Raw genomic sequence first — 19,563 nt, 5'->3', positions numbered from 1 at the left:
TTATATAGAAAAGTAAAGGCAGTCAGTAAAAGGCGCCAGGAAGTAAACAACTTGCTTAACATCAATATTAAAAAAATCCCCCGAAGTAGACAATTAACCAACCATATTCAGTAAGACTGAATATACAGGTATAAGTACATGCACAATGCCTTGTGAGACAAGACTCTCTGGCCTTTATCTTTTCACTGAGTCGATGATGATAATGCACAACCTTAGCCTTACAACATTTAAAGTCTGTGCGTTTTTTTAAATGTCTATAAGCGCTTTCACACATTCCAGTACGCATTGCAGTGTCAAAGGTGAAGGCCCCTGAGACAACATCCAATCCCCCAGCCTCCACTGTGACCTTTGACACACTTACAGATGATATCCAAGCCCCATCCTCAGTGTCATCATCCCTTTCATTTGGCAACACTGAAAGGAATACTAGCCCAAAAGAATTTCTTGTAGTCTCCACATATGCCAGTCTATCTAATGGTACAGAATTGCAAAGTGCTAACAATTGTCACAATGGTGCTGTCGCCTCCCATTATCACTGGTATTTCAAACGCGATGTTGTCTTGACATCTGCAACACTGCCTAGTGACATCAAAAGGAATGTGCTCCTAAATGTAACAGTAATGGCACCAACATCAACCCTAATTTCTATCGCCGGTACGTCCCATGACTCTGGCCTCAGTCTCATCCAAACTGTTGCTGTTTCAACTGTCACTGGTTTAATTATGATGAATCTCATTGTCGTCATCATTCTCGTAGTTTGCTGCAAGAAGCGGGGCAGGAATCCTCCTTCAGGCAAAAATTCCAAATCTGTCAACCGACACACACTTGCTGTAATAAGCAGTGGCCATGATCAGACAGAACAGGGTCAGTCTCAAGACATCACTGAATCCAACGCAAACACGACTGCTGCGGTAGTGGTCAGTAGCCATGGTCATCAGTATGAAGATATGGGCAACACAAACACCACACCTAAAACGATGACCAGTGGCCATGATCAGTCAGGGCAAGGCCAGTCTCAAACCATCACTGAATGCATACCAAACACCACAACTACCGTAGAGGTCATTATCCATGCTTCCCATGGAGATGTAGACAACACAAACACCACACCTGAAATGCTGACCACTGGCTATGATCAGCCAGAGCAAGTCGTAGTCACGGGCCATCACTGAATCCAACACAAACACCAACGTTGCTGTAGCAGCCAGTGGCCATAATCACCAATATGAAAATATGGACAAGCAGCATAATCAGACAGGACATGGTCAGTTTCGGGCCATCACTGAATCCAACGCAAACACCACCGTTGGTGTAGTAGCTAGTGACCATAATCACCAATATGAAAATATGGACAAGCAGCATTATCAGACAGGACAGGCTCAGTGTCGGGTTATCGTTGAAGCCAGAAACCTATCTTATGGAACTGGGCTGACTGCCTCACGGCTGAATTCTCTTTACTAATTCGTGTGTCAGGCCATCACCACAGCTGACTGTTTAGACAGTAGCGGTCATAATCAGACAATGTAGACTACCTGGTAGTGTCCAACTGAGGCCATCACTATATCCAACACGACACCGCAGCTACTGTAGCAGTCGGACATACAGCAATCAGACCGGACATGGCCGGTCTCGGGTCATCATGACTGTCAGTGAAGTAGACATCCATCGTGTGTCAGTCTTACACCCAATGATCACCATAATCCAACACAAAGAACAATATTAATTGCTGCTGTGATGACCCAAACAAACACACACTGTCGGACAAAAACTTAAGACTCCGCACATGGAGTCAAAAACTTAATTCTTGTTATGTTTAGATGTAGCATGTAGTCAGTGTTTGGGTTTTCTTTTTTCTTCAATTCAAACGTTCATGTCCACGTGAACTACAATGCTATAGAACCGAATGAAATATATGGGAAGATACAGGAACCGCAACATTTTCAATTTTTTTTTTTAAATTAGATTTTCTTAACGTTGATTTTTAGATTTAATCAAAATGTTTTAGAAATTCTTTTTCTTCCTTCAAATTGTAGATTATAGATTATAATAATAAGGTTTACGGCCCACTGAGAAAGCATTGGCTGCAGTTCACATGACCTCCGCGTAGCGTCATCTAAGAGAGGGCGTCCAAGGGGAATTTAGAGCCGTCACAACTTTTAGTTCATTTGCACATATTTTGGAGACTATATCTTGAAGTCAAACTTTTTCCATTCTTGGACCTCTCTTATGAGCCCTAGAATAAATCTGAAGGCGTCGGAGCTTTTCACTTTAACTTTGGGGTCTTTTACTATGTCAATCTTCAAACGGTGTACCCAAGGGGTCAACGACCTAACCCGGAAGTAAACTTTGGCTTGAAGTCTGTAAATCAGGCTATGATCAACAGGTCTTTTAGTTACTGCAGGTATGGACCGTTACCCTTTTTACGTTCTTTAACTTGTTACATGTCACATGGCCTTACCCAACCTGAAGCGCAACTCACACGTTAACGTTAGATCTGCTGTCTTGCGGCTGAGCCGATTGAAAACTTATTTCGGACAAGAACCTTGGTTCCGCCATGAGACATTTTAGTGGGGAGGGAGGGGGAGGGGCGCTGTGTACTGTATTATGTAGTCACAGGGTTACTTCATGGTTAAGTGGGATCTTATTGATATCATTAGCCTTTCAATTTGACTACACTTTTATCAGTGAGTGTACATAAAAGTTTTGACTGTCCAAATTCATATGAACACGTTATTTGTTTCCAGGGTTACTGTACGTATGTCCTTGATATGTCATGATGCAGTACGTTTGAGTGTTCTTATCATGGTCACTATACTTTACATCCACACAGTACACCAGAATTAGTATGGTGTATCTTAAGTTATAATATAGGCATTAAGTTTAAATTATGATTGTTATGGCATCAATGATAAGCCTGAGTGTGTATGAAATTGGCATGCGGGCCAAGTGCCTCTTATGAAGGACTGAAAAACGTGACATCTTTATCTTTCAACTGTCATTCTAATTGTACAAGTCAGGAGAATCTGTGCCACAGCAAGAATCCAATATTGGATCTGCCTAGTTCGGACGTTCCCTCAGTGGGGATTGAACCAGGAACCCCAGGACATCACAAGGGTGTGAAGAGCACAGACCAACCCCGCCAAGACCGACGACTCCAAAAAAATTTCACTCAGGTCAGAAACAGCATGGATCCGCTAGCACAAGTCAGCTCTGATGCATTCTTAAACAGGAAGGTTCTTCACCATCCACACAGCCATGAAGACAAGGCGCGACAATTCTCTGTCGTGTCCTACAATATCTTAGCCGACTGTCACGTCTCGCCACAAACCTACCCGTGCTGTCCAGAAGAACATCTCCCCATGTCCGCACGCCATCAACAGCTGGAGAAAGAGTTACACTACCTTAACGGCGACATCGTCTGTCTACAGGAAGTCGGAACGACCTACTACCAAGAATACCTCGTGCCTATGATGCAGAAACAAGGCTACGATGGCTTCAGGTTCAAGGAGAAAATGCTTGGGTGCCCAGAAGGGATCGCGATGTTCTTTCGGACATCAAGGTTAAGTGTAGTTGACTTCACCTCGTTTGACTTCAACTCCAAGTTCAAGGAACTTATAACGAAGTACGTGGGTGAATCGGAGCGAGATTCTGTTTACAAGTACCTGGAGAAGACTACTGTGATGATGATGTGTCGGCTTCGCTGTAAGGAGACGGGTCGTGTTGTCAGTGTGGGGACGTTCCACGTGATCTGGTGGATGGGACTGATGCCAAGCGCCCCCCAGCATGTGGAGGTGGATGTGCAGTCTCTGCAGGTACAGTTACTGTAGTATGTCAGATCATAGTATGATCATTACTAGTATTTACTGCTTCTTACTATTACTTCCTTCTTACTATATGGTCCCTTTAAAAAGAGGGATGGAAGGTGGACTTCAACAGATGACAAAATACATAAAAAAGATGAAAGATCATTCACTCCGTTCCTCATTTTTGTTAACAGTTACTTAGAAAGAATGCAGAATACATTATAATTACCTCATCTTTCAAAGACATGAATAAACAAACTGGTGCAACATTCAGTGAAGATTTATCTCATAGATGGATATTTATACATCAACTCCCTTTGGAAAAAATGTCATGAGACCTTGTCTTGAACACCTTGATATCTGAAGTGTGCATACCTCAGGGATTACTGATGACAAGAGTTATCTCTTTAGATTTACTGGGGTACCTGATGCAATTATGAGAGTCAAGTCAAAGTTTATTGCAACAACAACTATGTCAGGTACAATGTATGGCAAGTTCACAAGTAAAACTGTCTATACTAAGTGTATTAATCTAACATCATTACTCAATACATGATATAATGAAATAGTACTACATCCGGGATGGTCTCCTCCTACTGTTCTAAACTAGATCTCCTATTACTGTTCTACGCTATGTTACTGTAAAAATGTTATGAGAGTTGATGTCACAGGTATGTGTTGTTACCTTCACTCCAGATTTCTGTAGCCATGAGTGAGCTGGTAAAGTTTGCGGGCGGCGTGGACAAACCGCACATTTTGTGCGGAGACTTCAACTCGAGTCCATTCAGCCCGGCATACGGGATCCTCGCCAGAGGCTACCTCGGCGGGGGAGGCTACGAGATGTTCCGCGCTCTACGACCATTTAAGGTTTCCGACAATGAGGTCAGGGTTAGGAGATTTGCTAGTATGAGATTTAATCATTGTTTCCATCTATGTCTGTTACCCTTGGCACTGATCAAATACATGACTGTACAGTACTTATTTAATACATTGGCCAGTTGTTTTAATTGATAGCATTTTAGCCAAGTTATTTTGAATTTAGAAGACAGTACACTCACTGGTGGTAGCATGCAGGGATATTTTTATCATATTTCTTGCCTCTTAGTTCTTATTGGTATTAGGGAATAAACAATAGGAATAGTTTAATTAATAATGACTCTGTTTTGGGGTGTAATAGTTACGGCTTTCTGCTTAACAATCCTCAGAACACCATTTGCAACTAAAGATGCACCAGACCTAAGTGTGCACTTTACCTTTTCACACCTGCTTATCTCCAGACATAGCGCACTGTACAACAGCGCCCTCCAGTGATTTGCACATGAAGCTCATTCACTTTGGCTGTTATTTTTTGTTACATGTAGGATGTGAACAAAATGTTCCTTTTTTCCAGAGTAAGTGTCTGATAGAGCTGTTGCCATCCAGCCTATACTCACATCCATCAAAGTCTCTTAAGAGTGCCTATGCTGAAGTCAAGGTAGAGTATTTTATTGGTTTGAGTTTTAGGACGTGAAGGTATACTTCAGACTGTAACATGATATATACATAATCTCCACCAAGACATTGGCTTTCCGCCACCAGGGTAATCTTTGGCACCCGGTAGTAGTTTTGCACAGTAGGGGTTTAATGGGCTACGATGTGGCCCATGAAACTCCTACCGCGTAAAACAACCACCGGGGGGGAAACGATTCCCCGGGCGGCATAGATCTCTGTCCTGAACAAACCTTGGCCGAAGATAGCCCGGCCTATCAAACGATAGATTGGCTTCCAGATTAAATCTACAAATATTTTCCTCCTCCAGGGAAAAGAGCCAGACTTCACAGACTATACAGATTCATTTGTGGAGTGCCTTGACTACATCTGGTACAGTTCTGACAGCTTACGTGTGACAGAAGTGCTGGACATGGTACCAGAGTCCGCCATCACTCCACTCACCGCATGTCCCAACAGGGTCTTCCCATCCGACCACCTCTCTCTTAAGGCTGTGTTTCACCTGACAGACCAGCAGAATTAGGATCCTCAATCTTGATTTTAGGAATTTAATGCCATTGTCACAATTCTCCAAACCTGGGCCTGGCTGGGCTGTATAGGTGAGGTAGTCCTGGTATTTAGGCTACAGTTTTCAAAATTAAGGGATTTGTCGCTGTTGTTTAATCTTGAGATATTTTTACTAATAACCTTGAGAAAATTTGATTGATAATCTGAGATGTTTCAACTCAATCTTTTGATGTTTTACTTTCAAACAATCTCAAAATCATTTCTATAAGACTGCATCAGGATACAAACATGTAAGTAAATGATGAAAACTGAGATGTAAGGATTTTTTTAATTACAATTAAACTAAAGAAAAGATAGGATAGTATCATACATCCAGTGTAGCCAGCCGGAATATATCCCTAGCCAGAATGTACCCGGTTATGTTCTGGCAAGGGGTATATTCTGGCCTGCTACACTGGGTCCACACAAAACAGTGTAAGATGAGAAGGACATGGGCTCTTAATATAATGCTGTACAAGGGTCATCGCAGTGATATATGCCAATCATTTTGTTGTGAGGCTCAAATTTCAGAGTATCAGAAATATCGAATCTGTTGTGAAACTTGTGCTGTCCGCTATTCAGGTTGTTTATATTAGAAACTTTAGTTGCACATTGCCACCATGATCTTTTCCTTCCAGCTACATTCCTGTTCCAATTGTTTGTTTATTTTGCATAACCGGTAAACCACCTTTAGGTGTAACACACCAGTTTTGTAGAGTACGTGCAAGCTGACTAAGACCGGACAGTAAGGTTTGATCCACTCATACCGGAAGGACCCCTACTCTTTTCGATAAGTGTGGTGGGTTCTTTAACGTGCTCAAAGTCTGTCTATTCTCAAACACGGAGCTAGCGACTAACGACTTTGCACTATCCATGTTGATGAATGAATGAATGAATTTTATTACTCGAGAATCATACATGGTACAATGTGACACTAGAAATTAAAAAAGTCTTATTCGCTAGTATCACAATGACGTTTTGTTGTTTTTGATGGTAACCTTTTTGTGTAGTGTACAAAATTACACTTCGCTTGATAGAGTTTTGTCTTGATAGAGGGACAGCTACATAATAAATGTATTCATTATCGCAGTTACCAGTCTATTATGAAGCAAAGCTGAAAATGAGAGCGATGTAAACAAATGTTGACAGAAACATTTAGCCGTCCTTATAAGGTGATGAAGAGTAACAGCATTAAAATCATGTAACTTGTTTTCTTTTTTTAGCGTATAATTCATGGCAAATTCCATCTACCAGCTGCATTTGATACAACCATCTCTTCACAGCCACATAAGTGTAAGGAAATTATCCAAAATGTGCAAAATTGTATGATTTCTAAGATACTTTTTGTCCACTAGATCTTTTCAAAAAAACTTTCCACTACCTTTTATCCCGTGATGCCTCCCGACTACATCTGGCTTTCGAGCTAGCCAATCAAATTCGCCTTTGTGAATGATAATAAATTCAATTGGCTGTTCATAGGTATGACGTCACTGAAGCTTTTGAGATCCATCTCAACAAACATGGATCGTTACAACATCGGGAACTTTTGCGGAAAAGACCGACAATTCCCGAACTCACTTCTCAAATACTTTCTTCAAGAAACTGTCTCTTTTCTCTCTTATAATCTCCGTGTCTGTCTATCTTGTTCTTGCTTCCGATCTCCGATCTTCTCTCTTTCTGGTCTTCTCCGTCTCGTGTGTGTCTGTTGGCTGGTTGTTCTGCGGTGTGATGTTTCGACCGCGGCATCCGACGGCGTAATCAGTGGAGGCTCACTTGCGACCCAGGTACGGTGAAGTTGCGAACATTCAGCGGTGCGTACCTGGAAAGATAAGGAAAAAAAGAAGTACAGATCTAGAGCTGAAACTTTGATCTAACTGAAAGAAAATAGCTGAAATTCATATTTTAGACCGTCATACTGCAGTCGTCCTCAAAATCCAATTGACCAATCGCCTACATCATGTGTACATCACGTGATGTCAGTGATTGGTCCAAAGTGTGGGGAAGTCTATATCGTCCCTGCCCACGGCCCCAATGTCGAAGGTCAGTTCCATCCCCATCGTCCACTAGGACCTTGACCCTGAAGCTAGTCCAGCCCACCAGAATTACGTGTCAGTATCCCGTCATACGATACCGCGTGCCCCCTACAGTTCCCACCCAACCGTTACCCCAATGGACGTAAGGGTTAACCTCCCGTACTGTGTCCCAAATTCTGTTTGCCGCCAATAGGTCGTTAGGGATGTCCCTCTAGCTACGCAGCTCAACTGGTAGCAACCTCACAGTTCAGCTCCTGGCTACAACTAGTTGGTACATTTGTCTGGGAGACTCCGGCTCAAATCCTGGGAAAGGCATCTCGGTTGGAGCTGCAGCCGTCTTTCGGAAGGGACGTTAATTGGGGATGTTTGAAGAAGTGCCCGGAGCACGCCAAAGGGGAAGAGCTAGCAGCCCCTCCCTTTGAAAAATATATATATATCTTGCTACAGAAACAGCAAGGAAACTTGCTGCCTTATGTGCCACTAGGCACTACCGTAACAACCAATAGGTTGCCATCACGGTCTATCATTAAATGGTACTTAAGATAAACGTCATGTTGAGTCATATGCCCAACGTCATGGACCACGGCTATCAAAAGGCAACTTAAAGATCGGGTATCCTTTGTAATGCTTTGAAGTTAGGCTTACCCAGTGGGGTGAAATCAAAATAGGAAATTGCGAGACCTTTCGGGTGGGGTGGGGTGGGGTACAATTTACAACTGCACCAGCTGAAACAATCGGAGACTCAGGCGTATGTGATACTTCTGCCCTGTTACTGCACGTATGACAATTTATGAGATCATATTTAATACACAGAATGTGATATATAAGCAAACATGGTCAAACCAGGGGCAAACAATATAATCGCAGACAACCTTATAATAAGGCCGATATCCAAATATCAAAGACTTACAACTTCATAACGTAATTATTCAATACATCTCTTATACATCTACTGGACAAAATCATGCTTTTAATGATCGAGTTATTTGTTCCTTGATTTTGTAGGGTTGTTGTGGAAAAAAAGAAAGACCCCCTATTGGTGATGTAGGAACCAAACGGTAACCTAATACAATACTAAGAAACGTATACCATCGTGTAGCTTGAAAACAAATAATCGATACCTTTAACATTAAACTACAAAATGTTAGAACGTAAATTGGTGTTAAGCACGGGGAAGGTTAGAGCTAATAAAAACTTGCATCGTTAAGTAGCTGCGTTGCAAGAGCGGTAAACGATACTCATCAAATATCATCAAAACAACCCCATAAAGGCTATTTCTGTCAAGAAACAGGTTCATTCTACTGTTCATTCGTATACAAATAAGAAAATTCAAGTTTTCTTATTGTTTCCGACAACTTTTAAACTTTAATCTTCGATGAGCATCTACGTTCTGGTTGGTTTTAGATGAGTACTGCACATCACTCAGGTTATGTCCATACCAAAGAGATGTGTCAAAATATACATTGTAAAATCTTCAAGTATGTATGCGTAAAATCCTATCAATATGATAGAATGTAAACTCTAATTTTCAGCTTTACGGGGGTACTTAAAGGTTACGTATACGTACCTACGCCTGGAACCCTCCAGTCTGTTCTGATGCAGCCTGACGGCGTAGTTAGTCGGGGTGTAGCTAGCCGCCTGCTGAAGCCTCGGCTGCTTCACATCGGCGTGGTAAACCGGCGGGAAACACACGTAGACGTCGTGGAAAAAATATTTCCTCCTCCCCCTTCCACCGGCAAAGATGCAGTCGTAGTTAAGTCCCTTTGGTACCGACATTTTCTTTGGTTTCTTCTTTTTTTTTCTTCTTCAATTCGGGATGCTTGCACAACTCTAGGAGGGCCAGGCGTGAGTGGCTATGGGAGCGGGATTAGCTGTCGGATGGACCGAAGTTATTCTTAGAATATCATACCTCTCTATTAACGGGGGTGACGGCGCGGATTGGATGCTCTTTTCTGTGTACCTATGCAGTTATGACATTCCGATCGAGCTAGAGCAAATCTCCAACCAGCGGGACACCGGTACCATGTGGGGTAGCAATCTCTTCTGTAGTTTCATCATCCGAACTTAATATTTCAATAAATGTTGGAGTTTGATGATAAAAGAACCATTTTATTGCAATATTCACAAACAGGTGGTAAAATTGCATGCTAAATCCTACAGCATTGCTGTTGACAAGTGTGGATGATATACACGACTGGACAGAAGAGATTGATTTCATTAGCGAAGAGACCAATGCGAGGACCGCGCTTGTTTATTTGGTATGCTAATGCCCAAAATTGACCCCCAGTATCAGTAGACATTAGAATATGGTTGAACAAATGTCCTAGTTTTCGCCAGTGGTTCCTTATTTCACTAACTCGTGCAGCGCTGTACGACATCAGGCATGCCGACACGTCAAAGTTCCGATGTAAGTGATACCTCGACTATTTTAGGACGATATCAAATATCATATCAGGCTGCTGGCTTGCCATAATCCATAAATCACATAAGGCACTTTCCCTCTCACCCTGTAGCCTCAAACAGGTTCATTGGGTTGATGGAAAAATTATAGACTATAGAAAATGGCCAAATAGATTGAATAAGGAGCTAGATTTTAATTTATCTATTTATTTAAACCACAAACTTACATGAGCCTGGAATGACTTGCGCCTCCATGAATTATGTGCAGTTTGTTATTCTGTGAATACAATGGTTTATTCAAAATAATAAACAATTACTTTGGATCGGTTGCAACCCAAAATATGTCATTATGAAAAATGGAGGTATTGTTTTAGGCTTGTCTGTAGGTCTGTCAGTGTGTTTCCGAATATATTTGTGTGGTCAGCACAGCTCAAGAACCTCTGGATGAATTGTAATATTTGGTATGTGGGTAGGTCTTGGGAAAACGAAGGTCAAGGTCGATTTTGGACTGTGACCTTGGTACTGCAGCAGAACTTCCGGTATTTGTATCTTTTGTCCTGGGCATGCTATTGCCTTGATTGTTTGGTGGCAGATAGCTTTTGATGTAGGAAGAAGTGGTGAAAGCTTGGGCCCCCTAGGAGCTTGTTCCGGACTGCTCTAGCAAATCACTAGTATTCAACCTATTCACCAATTCTTACAATTTCCCAGCGCAGCAGCCCAATGAGTATGGTAGAGACTTGTAGCTCTAAAGTTGAATTCTTAGTCTTTTTAATAGTCCATAATCTAGTTATAATTAACTGGTGTGAAGTTGGAATGGTATCCTTTTTCATCGCCCTTGCATTGTAAACTTGTCTAAATTCTATTTCCTTGTTGCACATTGAGGATCACTGATGAAGGAACAACTGTATGATGTTCTGAACGTTGTCCTAAATGACTGTCACTGAGGCTAAACACAAAAAAGAGGGCGTCACGTCTTTTAAAGTGGGCCATACATCAATTTGTCGCCCTAATTTATTGACACATCTGGTACAACACTTCGAAGCATGGGTTGGTCCTTTCTATGTCTGCTTTTGGAGCTTAAATATGTCATAACCACCGTGGATTTACATTTTAGACCTGCAAGTCCTTTAGTGATTCATCCTTTAATTCCAAATACGTTTGCTTTGTAGCATCAACAACATACTGGAGTATGACAGCTGATGATATCTGAATTCCAGATGTTCTTTTTCTTGGTCTTAGCCCGACTTCATAAAGGAATCCGTGCATAAATACTCTCATGTATAAGACATTCTGGACAGGGTACCTGTTTTGTTTGGTCGTATCGCCTTTTCTATGATTCTGTGAGGCAAGAAGGACACAATTGCTCGCGTTTTTCATAGAATGTTATTCGTGCATCAACAGTTATATGTGACAAACATGTATTTTGTATGGTTTATCTAGTTCTATCATGTTCTTGTTGTTTCCCCACTATAACCGGCGTGGAAAATATGAAAGTATCAGTAAATCTTTCCCTCTTGGATGTCGACTGAAAGACATGTTCTTCTTCAAAGCTACTTCAAAGTGTGACGTTGTATAGCGGCTAGCCTGGGTACCAATCCACGGGCCCGGGACAGGGGTTATTAACTGGCCCCAGTTATGATCAGTATTTGCCTTGGTCTGACAGCCAACCTTCATGAGCTAGGTAACCGAATTCCTCCCCGCAAAAATTCCCCGGAATACGCTAATTGACCTGGGCGGGAGGGCAACACTCCCAGTACCGAGGGCATCCCGGTAAGCTCACGATGGGCCATCTATCGGCCTGGAAGGCTATTTCCGGACACTTTTATGTCATATCAGGTCATACTAGTACTTGTACCCTGTAGTTTCTCGGCGGTCTTAACAAAAGGGACACAGTGTAACTTTAGAGCATCTTTAGACAAGTTGGACTTTAAGTTTTGTCAGACAAAGATGAATAGGAGACTCCTCTAGTGACAAATGTCAGGCATTTCTGTTATTTTTTGCTTGGCAGGTTGACGAAGGAAGCTTTAAATCACTCGTGCTCAAAATATACACGTAACCCAGCCGTAGAATGCTGCCGAACACAACACATCGCGGCACTCCGTGTCAGAGACGGGGTGCCAGATTCCAACATGGAGCTTGTGCACGTTCATGTTCTCCAAGCAGATGTAAGGCTCTTAGTCTCAGTGTTTTACACATTTTGATTGCGGCATGTTAAGCTGCCAGTCCCGACTTAATTACGGATACAGAAATATGCCTTGTGTGCTGGACCTGGTTATAACCGGGATAGGGTATTCCCCATAACAAAACAGCTTTGCTTGCGTGTAGCGCGCGAAGCCGGGAAGTTAGGGGAGTTAGCGCCGCCGGGTGTTTCGCGGGTTTCGTGAGGGAGGTCAGGGGTCAAACATTTTTGATTTTTACTTGGCTAAAAAACCTGGCAGCTTAAGGGTTAAGGGAAAGACGTTTAAATTTTCGGCATCAATATAGCCCCTGCCAGGGCTGTTCACGGGCTCTTTTTGGCACTTTCGGGTCCGCAGGACACCCTGCGACTACCGGGCTATTTACGGGCACGTCCGGGGTCCGCGGTGACTTTAACTCGGACTTCAATTCAACCCGGGACCCTTTAATACATAGACGCCGTGAGCTAATCGTGCGAACACCGAGAGGTACCCCCCGGTACCCGACAGTCCACCGGGACATATCTGTGTCTTCAGGGCCCGGTCGGGGCTACATCGCCGACGGACACAGGCGGAATTGGGACCTAGTAAAGCATAAACACAGTCCTGGAACTAGAAGTATCGGAGCATCAACGATCGTACCGACTCGTTTATTAGGAACACGCGCGACCTTTGACACAATAACTGAATTTGGACCTTTATTTGTGGCAACGTACTCTTAACTACGTACTCGTGCTCTTGTGTCTTTGTTTTCAAGTAGTGACGTTGTCACATATATGTGGCAACGTAGTAAAGAGGACGTTGTCACATATATCTGACAACGTCCCTATATATGTGACAATGTACTCTTAACAACGTACTCGGGCTGTCGTGTCGTTGTTTTTCAAGTAGTGACGACGAACTCGGGTGTGTGCTTTCAAGAGGTCGTTACGATTGATTTTCCGATTCCCTTACATATCAAGAATACTTCACAATTTTAGACACTGGAAACAGCGAAATGATTGACAGCTATGACGTCACAACATGAAAGTATGAGACTATGGAATCAGATGAGCGCGTGTCACGTTGGGGGGGGGGTGTAGGGGCTGTTCGAATTGTAGAAGCGAAAGAAGAAACATCATGAGAAACATGGTTAAAGACATTTATGAGGACTTGGACAGTACATCATCCATGGATTTTAATTAATATAATGATTATTTCTCTCAAATACATATTACATCGCATTTCTTTGCTTTACTTAATAGAACTATGGTATCATTTTAAAGGCCCCTTTTGTAGAATCGAACGGATCCAAAAGTCAATGTTCTGGTAATTTCTTAACAAAATTAGTTGAATCTATTTAATCAAATTATCTACCGATATTCACAGGGTACAAATGCAACATCGTTGTGCTGTACGACCGTGTCGAAAACCTGGGATTTGTTTACAAATCAGCATTGTTACCATTTGATGTGCTGGTCGTCTTTTTTCCGTAGATAGATCATACAATATTGGCCTTTAAATGTATGAAACTCAACATATTCATGCTAACATGTTCACATTCACAACAGTGTTGTATCCTCGCAAAAACTATATACATGTATTGGCAACTTTCACATCGTCATATATCGAATGTCTGTCAATATTCAACATTTAGATATACCTTGTGGGTATCCTTTAGCATGCTTGTTTCTGGAACATTTGGCTCAGTTGTTGTTCGTTGTTTGTCTTGTTGATCGTGTCCGTCGTTTTGTTTTGTATACAGCTCGGTAGAGCCGTACCGTTCTGTATAGGTTTTAGTCTATTGTCCTTGGGAATATCTGAAGAGTTCGGCCCCTCTTGGATCAACGCTTGGCCTTCAGAATACGATCTGAAACGCGACGGTCTTTTAGGTGGGAAATCGGGCATGGAGCTTCGAAACCTGCTTTGGTCAGGACGTTTTGAAACTTTGGGCCGACTCCTGTCGCTGGTATGTTGCTCGGTGTAAGGGTTTGTGGTGATGGAAGTGTTGCCGTTTTTGTTGATGTTTGGGAGGTATGGTAAAGACTCAAAGCTGCCAGAATACGCGCTGTCTCTCTGTCCGGAGTGGTGGATTCTCGGCAAAGAATTTGCGTGGTGTGAGAGGTTGTTTTCTTGTGGAATGTGCCCTGTGTCTTGGATACCCAAGGTGTGATCATATGATGATGATAACGATGGCGTCTTTCGAGAAATTCGACCAAAGGGACGACATCTTCTCTTCCGTTGGTGCTGGGATATGTCCGGTAGTGAGAACTCAGTAGAGTCCCTACTCTGAGGATGCCTTTGCTTTGGGTACTGTTTGTTGTTTATCGATGGAAGCCGAAACCCCGGAGTCTCCTTTTGCCATTCTGTCGTATCTAGCACCACGCAGCCTTTTCTATCGTAGTCTTGGACTTTATCGCGGCGTAACATGCCTCTCAGTCGGGCGCACTGTTGCTGCATTGAAGCTTCTCTTTGCACGGCGTCGTCTCTTACTTTCATAGCTTCAATCATCTGAATTTTCAACGTTTCTATCGACTCAAGAAGAGTCGTACTCCTTGATCGTTCTTTCTCTAAGGCTTTGGTCAGATCGTCCTTGTACCTCGCCATCTCTATCCGCCGTCTGTCGGCTACTAGCTTCTGTTTCTTTGCTTCTCGTAGAGCAATGGTCATCTCGTCCATTTTGGCCTGCTCCAGCTTGAGCTCTTGTTGGATGCGGTGTTTCTCTCGCATGGCTGTTGTTTTGATGCGGTGGGCTCTATCTCTGGCTTGAGTCAGCCATTCTATCTGCCCCTGGAGTTTGTCGTGCACTGCCATCACCTCCTTTGCTTGCTCTCGCGTTTCCTCAGTCTCGGACGAAATGGCTTGTATTTTCTCTTCCAGGTACTCTGCTCTTTCTCGATAGTGGGTTTCTCTGACTGCTATCTGTTGCAGCTCAGTCTGTAGTTGTCGTTTAGCGGAAAGCAGATTTTCTATGAGAGAAGATTGTTTCTTTACCTCTTCTTGTAGCTTTTTGGCATGATCTAGAAATTCCAGATTCTTGCGCTGTTGCCCGTAGTTTTGTTCGCCGGCGTCATGTGTTCTTTGTGTGTCCCTCCTTATGCTGTCCTGGTTGTCACAGTTGTCGTTTTTCGTTGATGTTGGTACATCGGCGTGTGCTCTCTCAACTATCGTGTCGTCCCGCCCACTCTTTTCTATTTCCCCGGGTCGCCCTGCCAGGAGGCCCGTGTCACCGCCACCCTTCAGCAGTACGCCCGAGTCTCCCGAACCTCTCGTCGGTACGTTTTCATCGACCTCAGTCGGTTGACATCGGGTGTTTTCGTCATCGTTCGCCATGTTTCGCCACTGTAGCTTGATTCGTTCAGTGCTCCCGTTGCGTTCACGACATCCCAGTCTACCTTAGTGGGCAACGTTTGGAACAGCTTTTGCTAGATCTGAAATGTTATTTGTGTTGAAAATCGCTTCGTACTTCAAAACACATTTATCGATATATCATGAAAGGCGATACAGCGCTGAAAGAAAAGTGGCGAAAGCTTCAAAAACCTTGGTACTTGGGCTACTATGAATTGAAGTATTCTATCGTTTTGAGCAGCACTTGCCCTCGTTCAAGAGGACTTATTGTACAATTGAGTCCTTTTCACAACATCATGAGGTGGTGTCATACAACATTCCCACGTCATTCGTTGATTTTGAAACATTTGAAGATATCATTGAGTTCATTTTAATTCTCATATCTCTTCGCTTTAAGACAAATCCTCTGTTTTATTTTAACCTTTATCTATTAATGAGAAGCTCAAATCGACTTGCTTTGATTAGGGCCATGGGGAAATGTTGCACAAAATATAATAAAGATACAGATTACATGATGTGAAGTCCTATATTAAAAAAAAAAACAATAAACACAAAGTGGGATCCTTACACATATGGTCCGTTTCTATTGCTGTAAAGGTCTCTTAAAATTGGCCTTGACCTAAACAGGACCCTGATGTTGGGCCTACTTAAAATCTACAAACGTTGTAAACAAACCACTCGAAATAAGTGTAACATTTGATCATGGTGTACCACTTGAAATAAACAATGTGTCCCTGTATGTGAAACAGGATGGCCGCCATTTTAGATTTTCGGTAGCGGCCTTCACATTTCTAAGAGCGAGGCTCCCGTGATTCTGTGCGTTCAGTAGCACTTGTAGTGCCAGCCACCTTTGATAGCAGGTACACTATCATGTGGGAGGTACTGGTTTTCTGATTTGCGATAACAAGTGCGACTAGAAAGAAAAGTACTTGGCGTTCCCTGCATTACAAAGTTGATAATACTATGAAAGAGGCCTGGTTCATTTCTACATTCGCAAAACCCACATCTGCGTCGAGTAGGTGGAGGGGAAGAGAGAGAAAAGCGGCCCTAGGAAGAATCACAATTGTATAAACAGCCTCAATGCAAAAACACTCGTAAGACACTAGCCGAACCCTACATCTGCTTGGAGATTACCCCCCCCCTGCCCCCCGTTAGCCGTTTAGGTAAAATGTTCTATTTTCTGCACAGAAAAAGACGATTCAACGGATGTTTGATCTGTATCTAAACAGATGTTTGATATACATCTGTATCTGTATGGCCGGTATATGTAACCGCCTGTCGTCGTAGCACACTAGCTTCGCAGGCACGCGACGTGGCAGCAGCTGGTTATATTACACTTCACGACCTATCACACCTAACATTTGCACATCTAACTGTAAGTATTATTCAAAGCTATCTATAGCTAATAAGGATGCATCTACTATACTTGGTAGCAACGGGTTCCACTCTAAGATAGTCATTTCATGGCGGCCTTGCTCTCGTTACACACGTAGTTTAATGACAACACAAAATCATATATTGCCACAAACCAAAACAAATAACATAATGAAACTTGACAGAAAAACAACAACATATTGGCAGTGAAAGGAAAATAGTTTATTTTATTTCCATGTGGGAGCAACATACTTTTCCATGAACAACTCTTTGCTTATTGTTCACATCGCAGCTGCCAGGTTGTACAACTTTACATCCACAATTTCCATTATAAACTCGCGCGATCACAGAAGGTCAGCATTTATCAAAGCTACTCTCCAAGCAGAGCATGGTTTTCGGCTGGTTTTTGACGTGTTTTTAGACGTTTTTGTCGGGCTTTCTACTTTGTCATCTTTTTTTTGTATAGCCAAAAGATGACAAAATAGAAAGCTCGACATAAACGCCTAAAAACGTCAAAACCAGCCGAAACCCATGCTCTGCTTGGAGAGCATATCAAAGCATACGGATACGCAACACGTATTCTAACTTTAAAGCACCATGTGTTGTATGGGCGAGATTTTATAACTCACAAGATATTCTTACAATCATTTTTAAGAGATTTTTTGTCAGCCTCTAACGTTTTAGCTGCTAGCCCTTCCCCTTTAACGTGATCGAGGCACCTCCTCGAACACGGGACCCCATTTTACGTCCCTTCCGACAGTCGGGTGCAGCCCCAACTGAGATGTCCTTCCCGGGATTTGAAGCGGAGTCTCCCAGTTAGCAACTTATTGAAACCAGAAGCTCAACTGTGATGCTGCTATCAGTTAATTGCAAGGGCACACCTATGGTACTGTTAGAAATAATATATGATTTAGAAAACAGCAGATGGTAAGCACTTGATCTTGCTATGGAGGTCAATGTCACAACTCGCTCATTTTACAGTATGTCTAGCTCAATCAAAGACGCCACATGTTACCGACGATTGTTCATTTCCTGGCCTTGTTCTGAAGGGTAATGTTGTTGACTTTGGGAAGGATGACACCGTCTTGGCTACAGTCTTTCTCCAGAGGAACCTTCCTTGTGTTGTTCAGCACGCAGAAGTCATCACTGCTCCCTAACACGTTGGTTTTGCTGAGTGTGTAGTTGCCGTAGATCTTTGGCAGCTTGACGTTTGTTGTTTTCTTCGCGACGCAAGATAGTGATGACCCCCTGCTTTGTTTATCTGTGGAACTGTAGTCGTCTGGATACATGGACAGCACACGGTCCTGGTAGAGGCTTGTGAGTTTTAGTATCTCCTTTCTTTTTCTCTCTAGTTCCGTGAGTTCGCTTCGCATTTCTCTGCACTGTTTTATGGCGTCGTTTCTGTCTTTGATGGCCTTGTATCTGTCTCTTCTCGCTTCCCAAGTCTCCCGTTCTAGGAGGTTCTTGCTTGCTAATAGGCAGCTCGTTTCAGATCTTAAAGTTTTCCTTTCTTTAGCTAGCTTGTTTTTCTCATGCACGACGCCAAGTCGTTCTCTTTCTGCGAGATCTCTCTCACCTTTTAGTTCCTGCATCATCTCTGACGTCCACTCAAGCCGTTGTTTCAGTGACTCAAGTTCTGAGACAACTCTTTCTGTTTGCCGTGTGGCGTTCTCCATTGCCTCAACGGATAGATCTTTAACGGACTTCAGATGATCAAGATCTCGACGAAAACGGACGTGGGCTTTTTGCTCGTTTTCCAGCTTGACTCTCGCTGTTGCCTTCTCTTTGCGGGCTTGGTCCTCTGATTGTTGGTCGTCTTTTAACTCGCATGATCTTCGTGTGGCACATTTCTCCGCTTCTTGTGTTTTCCGCTCAGCTATCTCCTTCTTTGCCTTCGCACATTCTAGTTCGGCTTCCATGGCGGTTATGTGGCTACGCAGCTGTCTGACGAGGCAGAGTGTCGTCGGATGGCCCTGTAAGCCGAGTCCCTCAACGTCGAACTTCTCCGAGCTGTCTCCGTTACGCCGTCGTGAATCTTCGTTCCGCTTCGGAGCTTTCCGTTTGATCTTCGTAGATCCTTTCATCGCCATTGGTGCGGAGAAGAACATCCCGACAACCTTGTTCGGGTAATCCCTACATAATGTTTCAACAGCGTCGCAAGGTATTTTAGACCCTCAAATCTTCCTGCCATCAGTATGACCGTGGACAGACGACTAGCATAAATAACTGTCTCTACCCGAGAATTTAAGTCCGTGTTTCTCTGTCCACAAATTAACAACTGTCAAACTCAAGTTGTGTATCCGTAAGATAAGTGTGTAGCAAAACGTAAAATTGGTCGATGTGAAAAAGGAACACCTGCTAGTACTCAGTCATGCTATGACTACCATAACAGGGTCCTCTGGAGGTACTTAGCATTGT

The 19,563-nt window shown here is 43.0% G+C and overlaps 1 protein-coding gene and 2 long non-coding RNA genes across 6 annotated transcripts in view; 1 reads left to right on the top strand and 2 right to left on the bottom strand.

Annotated features, from left to right (window-relative positions):
* The window catches only part of LOC136420653 (uncharacterized), a 541,092-nt gene that overhangs the window by 338,639 nt on the left and 182,890 nt on the right, over window positions 1-19,563 (bottom strand). The window lies entirely within an intron of this gene.
* On the top strand, window positions 2,298-7,048 carry LOC136421202 (uncharacterized). 2 transcript variants are annotated; one of them, XM_066408387.1, is made up of 5 exons: window positions 2,298-2,401; window positions 3,014-3,812; window positions 4,500-4,685; window positions 5,194-5,277; window positions 5,602-7,048. In XM_066408387.1, exons 1-5 carry the CDS (start codon window positions 2,373-2,375, stop codon window positions 5,812-5,814), a joined length of 1,311 nt encoding a protein of 436 aa, XP_066264484.1. In that variant the 5' UTR covers window positions 2,298-2,372; the 3' UTR covers window positions 5,815-7,048. The 2 variants fall into 2 exon arrangements, with proteins under 2 accessions (XP_066264484.1, XP_066264483.1); XM_066408386.1 differs by lacking the exon at window positions 2,298-2,401 and having other exon boundaries at window positions 2,745-3,812.
* Window positions 6,947-10,040, bottom strand: LOC136421204 (uncharacterized). Its single transcript, XR_010753397.1, has 2 exons — window positions 9,438-10,040; window positions 6,947-7,656 (listed from the first exon to the last, which is right to left on the bottom strand). It is a non-coding gene; the product is annotated as an uncharacterized lncRNA (long non-coding RNA).

The sequence above is a fragment of the Branchiostoma lanceolatum genome, chromosome 15, assembly GCF_035083965.1.
Source record: "Branchiostoma lanceolatum isolate klBraLanc5 chromosome 15, klBraLanc5.hap2, whole genome shotgun sequence".
In the NCBI taxonomy this organism is placed as follows: domain Eukaryota; kingdom Metazoa; phylum Chordata; class Leptocardii; order Amphioxiformes; family Branchiostomatidae; genus Branchiostoma; species Branchiostoma lanceolatum.
The sequence above is the reverse complement of the archived record's forward strand: the minus strand, read 5'-3'. Positions and strand labels throughout refer to the sequence as shown.

Excerpts from the sequence above, each read along its gene's own strand:
- LOC136421202 (XM_066408386.1), top strand. The coding sequence starts at position 2,925 with ATGAAATTGGCATGCGGGCCAAGTGCCTCTTATGAAGGACTGAAAAAC. Across the intron at positions 3,813-4,499 it reads TGGATGTGCAGTCTCTGCAG|ATTTCTGTAGCCATGAGTGA; the intron begins GTACAGTTACTG and ends CCTTCACTCCAG. Across the intron at positions 5,278-5,601 it reads GTGCCTATGCTGAAGTCAAG|GGAAAAGAGCCAGACTTCAC; the intron begins GTAGAGTATTTT and ends TTCCTCCTCCAG.